This window comes from Mirounga leonina, unplaced genomic scaffold (assembly GCF_011800145.1).
Source record: "Mirounga leonina isolate KUSES-001 unplaced genomic scaffold, KU_Mleo_1.0 Mir_176, whole genome shotgun sequence".
Lineage (NCBI taxonomy): Eukaryota > Metazoa > Chordata > Mammalia > Carnivora > Phocidae > Mirounga > Mirounga leonina.
Window position 1 is genome coordinate 2496154 of NW_023270454.1, and position 6000 is coordinate 2502153.

The 6000-nt window shown below is 41.7% G+C and overlaps 1 protein-coding gene across 2 annotated transcripts in view; it reads left to right on the forward strand.

Annotated features, from left to right (window-relative positions):
- The window catches only part of PIWIL2 (piwi like RNA-mediated gene silencing 2), a 71175-nt gene extending 66028 nt beyond the window's left edge, over positions 1-5147 (forward strand). Inside the window, exons 20-22 of one of the 2 annotated variants that reach the window (XM_035023153.1) lie at positions 2695-2948; positions 3403-3510; positions 4991-5147. In XM_035023153.1, the coding sequence (XP_034879044.1) occupies positions 2695-2948; positions 3403-3510; positions 4991-5147 (519 nt within the window). The remainder of the gene's footprint in view (positions 1-2694; positions 2949-3402; positions 3511-4990) is intronic. The other variant, XM_035023155.1, reaches the window with a different exon arrangement.
- Positions 5148-6000: the final 853 nt, after the last annotated feature.

Sequence of the window (6000 nt, forward strand, 5' to 3'; positions counted from 1 at the left end):
TTAACTACTAGACGAACCATGAGACTATGGACTCTGAGAAACAAACTGAGGGTTCTAGAGGGGAGGGGTGGGGGGATGGGTTAGCCTGGTGATGGGTATTAAAGAGGGCACGTATTGAATGGAGCACTGGGTGTTACACGCAAACAATGAATCATGGAACACTACATCAAAAACTAATGATGTAATGTATGGTGATTAACATAATAATAATAATAAAAAAAACTTAACTACTAATAGCCTGCCATTGACCAGAAGCCTTACCAATAACATAAACAGTAGACTTAACACATCTTTTGTATGTTAAATGTATCACATATTGTATTCTTACAACAAGGTAAGCTAGGGAGAAGGAAATGTTAAAATCATAAGGAAGAGGGGGCGCCTGGGTGGCTCAGTTGGTTAAGCACCTGCCTTCGGCTCAGGTCATGATCCCGGAGTCCTGGGATCGAGTCCCACATCGGGCTCCTGGCTCGGCAGGGAGCCTGCTTCTCCTTCTGACCCTATCCCCTCTCATGCTGTTTCTCTCTCTCTCTCTCTCTCAAAAAAAAAAAAAAAAAAAAAATCATAAGGAAGAGAAAATGCACTTACAGTATTGTACTGAATTGAAAAAATTAATGTATTTAAGTGCACCCACACATTTCAAACTCATGTTGTTCAAGAGTCAACTGTATATATTTTTTACTTTATCTCTCTTAACAACCGTGACAAGAAGGTAAGGTGGTCGTTTATCTCCACTTTTCAACTGAGGAAACAGTGTTCAAGATCATAGCCAAGGAACAGCAGAGTCAGACTCAGTCCCAGATCTTCTGATCCCAATCCAGTGTCCTTCCTCTGTGTTTCCTTGTCTGTGAATTAAGAGTTTCTTCCTGATCTCAGTACCCTATGGTATCCACCTTTTAACACAGTGTATCAGTAAGAAGTCTTTGAGAAGTCACGGAAATGTGTTAACTTTAGCAAAATGGGAATTAATTGATAAAATTATGGAGAGTCTCAAGATTGGTGAGAAGGTTTAGCATCAAGCTGGGAAATGGACAGGAGTCAGGGTAGCTCCTAAAGTTCCAGAAGCAGGGACCTAAAGAGACACTACCAAAATCCAAGTGATTTTCATTCTCTGTTCAAGATTCAGAGCAAGGAGGAACATTATGTTGGCATGACTTGAGTCATCTTTATGTCCTTTGGTTAGTACAGTGGTTCTCAGCTGGGGGCAGTTATATCCTCCCAGTGGGCAATGTCTAGAGGCATTTTTAGTTATAACTAGGAGCAATTGCTGCTGGCATCTAGAGGGTAGAGGCCAGGAATGCTAAATATCCTATAGTGTCAGCCCCTGCAAAACAGAATTATCTAGCCCCATAGATCAAAAGTGCTGAAAAACCTTGGATGAGGGGAAGGCACCTGGATTAATAGTCCTACCAGACTTACCCTGTTGGAGGTAGAAGAAAACTAAATGTTCTTACCAAAAATGGTAGAATAGATGCTGGAGAGCCAAAGACAACACAAAAAAATGTAGTACAAATTGGAGTAATAATGTCAGTTTTGGACTGTGAAGATCAATACACATTTGTAAATGGAATACTTGAGGTGTTTTAGGAAAAAAGGGACATTTATAAAATATTTTAAGTTCTGAACTTAAACTCCAGAAATATTCTAAATGATTATGTTTGAAAAGTATTCTTTGAATTGAAACTTAAAAAGAATAATGTATAAAGAATGAATAGTGTAAAAAAAATGAATGTATAGTGTGTGTGTATTTAATTCAGTAATAATTTAGGTTTTTGAGGGGAATTGTGAATAACCTATGCCATGCAATTAGAATCAAACTGCCACTTAACTGTGAACCAAACTAAAGCACTTTTCAGGGAACTTCCAGTTCAAAATAGAACAGCTTATTCTCTTGAACCACCAAAATCATACCCAGCTAGAACATAATTATATTCTCTAAATGGGAAACACATTATTCTTCAAACTGATTCAGTCAGTTTTTTGCTATTTTTTTGCTAATTACTAGTTAAAAATGTTTCACATTATACTTTTTGCTAATTAACTACTTAGTTAAAGCAAAAATGTTTCACATTATACCTGATTGTAGGATAATATTTAGTAAAGGACCCTTTCACTAATTAGCAACTTTGGATGTTGCTTATACATAAAAAAAATGTGACTTTTTGCTCATTAATTAAAGCAAAATGTTTCACATTGTACCTGATTGTAGGATTATATTTAGTAAAGGACCCTTTCACTAATTAGCAACTTTGGATGTTGCTTATACATAAAAATATGAAGATGGTAGATCTGTAGAATGTGCAGTCATAGAATTTTTCGAACAGTTTACCTTGTTCTTTGCCTAGACAGTAATTCATGTTAAATCCAAATCATAGGAAGATTGATTCAGCCCCTAATTTTCCTACCATTCCTTTTAACTTCGAGTATGTGCCATAGTATGTGACTCATCACTGGTTTATTTTTGCTTTCATATTTTAGAACACCTTTGCTGTACCAGGTCTGTTTTACTACCCTGAGGAAGTCTAGAAATGACTAGAAGCTTTCCCCCCTTCCCTTCTGACATGGTGGGTTTGGTCCCCCCTGTCAGAAGGATCTGCTGCCACATCTCCAGGCTGTGTGCTGAGTGAGCCTCTCCCTGCTTGCGGTCATTAACCCCAGACCCCACAGTTCACCTCAGCGGGGTGTCCATTGCAGGTGAACCACTGTCTCCCAGAGAAGATCGTTGTGTACCGTGATGGAGTGTCTGATGGCCAACTAAAGACGGTTGCCAACTATGAGATTCCTCAGCTACAGAAGTGTTTTGAAGCTTTTGAGAATTATCAGCCCAAGATGGTAGTATTTGTAGTTCAGAAGAAAATCAGCACCAATCTGTACCTGGCTGCTACTGAGCACTTTGTGACTCCCTCCCCTGGGACTGTGGTAGATCATACCATAACAAGCTGTGAGTGGTAAGTGGGGAAAACATTATATTTCAACAAGAATAGGTTGGAGGAGTTAATCTGTTCCCTGGATATTGGAATGGGGAGGTTGCCTAGAGAGATGTGGAATGGAATCCTCAGAGATTTTGCTGTTATAAAATATTTTCTAAAGGATTAAAAAGAAAACAACAATAAAGCTTTTACCTCTTAAGTATAAAATATTGAATGCACATTCTTTTCCTAAGGTTGTGCATACTTTTTAAACCTTCTGCATACAGTTTTGGTAGTTCATACTACCACTCTCAAATAGCCTGTTGATTCTGGAAACCTGAGCTGTAATCATGGTGGTCTGTGTATGTCCTTGATCCAGTCATTTGACCTCTCTGAGCCTTAGGTGGAGGAGCCAAAATGATCACCAAGATCTTTTCCAGCTCTCTTTAGCCAGATCTGGCCATATCATTCCTTTGTACCTTTTCATTCCTAGGGTGGACTTTTACCTTCTTGCTCATCATGTACGGCAGGGTTGTGGCATTCCTACCCATTATGTCTGTGTTCTCAACACTGCAAACCTGAGCCCTGATCACATGCAGAGGTGAGCTGACTGATAGATAATTTACTCTTTCTGTCTTGTAATTCTGGCCAGCTAGCTAAGATGGGGTCAATCCCCCCCACCACCCAGAATATTTACCCTTTGAGTTTCTTCTTGTCTTTCATGATAATGGTATCATTTTGGAGAGTGATTGGTATTTCTTGTGAACATTAAAATTATTTGAAGAGCTTTTTGGGGGCGCCTGGGTGGCTCAGTCGTTAAGCGTCTGCTTTCGGCTCAGGTCATGATCCCAGGATCCTGGGATCGAGCCCCACATCAGGCTCCCTGCTCGGCGGGAAGCCTGCTTCTCCCTCTCCCACTTCCCCTGCTTGTGTTCCCTCTCTCGCTGTCTCTCTCTCTGTCCTATAAATAAATAAATAAAATCTTTAAAAAAATAAAATAAAATAAAATTACTTGAAGAGCTTTTATTTTTTTTTTAAGATTTTATTTATTTGACAGACAACAGCGAGAGAGGGAACACAAGCGGGGGGGGGGGGTAGGAGAGGGAGAAGCAGGCTTCCCGCTGAGCAGGGAGCCCGACATGGGGCTCCATCCCAGGACTCTGGGATCATGACCTGAGCCGAAGGCAAGACGCTTAACAACTGAGCCACCCAGGCGCCCCTATTTGAAGAGCTTTAAAAAAAATAGTGATGCCCAGGCTTTACCCCCAAGCAATGTAAGGCATTCTTATTTTAAAAACTACCGTGGGTGATTATGATACACAGTGAGTTTTGAGACCCAATGTCCTTGGGCTCAGATTATATCAGTACTTTGCTGGAGTACTTACCCTTCTGCAGCCTCTTCTTGAGAAAAAAAAAAATCTCTTGTTGTTTACCTTCTTTTTTTTTTAAGATTGATTTACTTATTTGTCAGGGTTGGGAGAGAGCACAAAGAGGGGGAGCAACAGGCAGAAGGAGAAGCTGGCTCCCTGCTGAGCAAGGAGCCTGATGCAGGACTTAGTCCCAGGACCCTGGGATCATGACTTGAGCTGAAGGCAGACGCTTAACTGACGGAGCCACCCAGGCGCCCCACCTTGTTTTGATCTAAAAACGGGGGCACCTGGGCGCCTGGGTGGCTCCGTCAGTTAAGCGACTGCCTTTGGCTCAGGTCATGATCCTGGAGTCCCGGGATCGAGTCCCGCATCGGGCTCCCTGCTCGGCAGGGAGTCTGCTTCTCCCTCTGACCCTCCCCCCTCTCATGTGCTCTCTCTCTCTAATAAATAAAATCTTTAAAAAATAAAAAATAAAAAGGGGGGCACCTAAAGTGAGGGGATTTATCCATGTTACCCATGTCTTCTTGACTTACAAATAGTGGAAAGGAAATCCACTTAAAAATAGTGATTCCCAAAAGTTGCATCATGTATTTCTCAGCCCCCAGTTTTTTTAAAAGTATGCTGTGTGTCATACACCCATTTGTACATACATAATCATGTCCCAGATTGAAGGTGGAGTCATACGGATCATATGTTCTTCTTGGCCTACAGGTTGACTTTCAAACTGTGCCACATGTACTGGAATTGGCCTGGCACCATCAGAGTTCCAGCTCCTTGCAAGTATGCCCACAAGCTCGCTTTCCTGTCAGGACAAATCTTGCATCATGAACCAGCCATCCAGCTGTGCGAGAACCTGTTCTTCCTGTGACTGGACCACCAGGATGTGGGCTGGTTAGGGAGGTTAGCGTTCTGAACTCAGCTGCGACTCCTGCGGGAGCAGCAGGGACGGAAGGGGTTTTTGTGTTGGTGGGTTTTTTCACTGACCCAGTAGAATAAGATATCTTTTCTGCTTTTTTTTTCTCTTTTATACCTGATAGCACCAAGAAATAAGTTCCATTCTAAATATCAGCTGGAAATTGCCTTCTGGTCTTTGTAGACCAAGTGGAGGCAGTACTGCTCCTGCATAGATGGAGAGGTGAATACGGGGGAACCTGGAAGAGCCTCCACAGCCCAATGTGCTGTGGAGACCGGCAGAAGCAGCAGTTACACCTCAGAAGTTCTGCTTACTAAGCAGTTCCCATTTCTGGCACCAGAGGTGATAATGAATGAAGTCATTCCACATTTCTTAAAGTAGAGGGTTACTTTATTTGGGCAACAGAGAAAGGTAATAAAAAGGCCTGTGAGGCAAAGTTTTTCAAGATACTGCTATTGCTGGCAAGTGTGAAAGGCACGTAGTAAAACCAGCTGGTGGCATAGTCAGGCCCTTCTGACCTAATCTTGTCTGCAGATTGAGTTTGTGACACCTGTGACATGAGTTGGCTTTGAAGCTTTTGAAAGGGGCCTTTAGCCATTCCTTGGTCTCCTGAGAGAGGCCAGATAAAGTTTTTTTCTGTATGTTTTAGTTGCCTTACAGTGTCCCATACTGATTTTTCTGTACCCCTCACCCGCAACACACATTTGCTCTGTTATTGATCTTTAATAAGTTTCAGATTTTAAATTAAGAATCAGAACATGGTGAAATTCAACAGCTAAGAAGGTTCATGACAGAGTGTGAGTCTTTC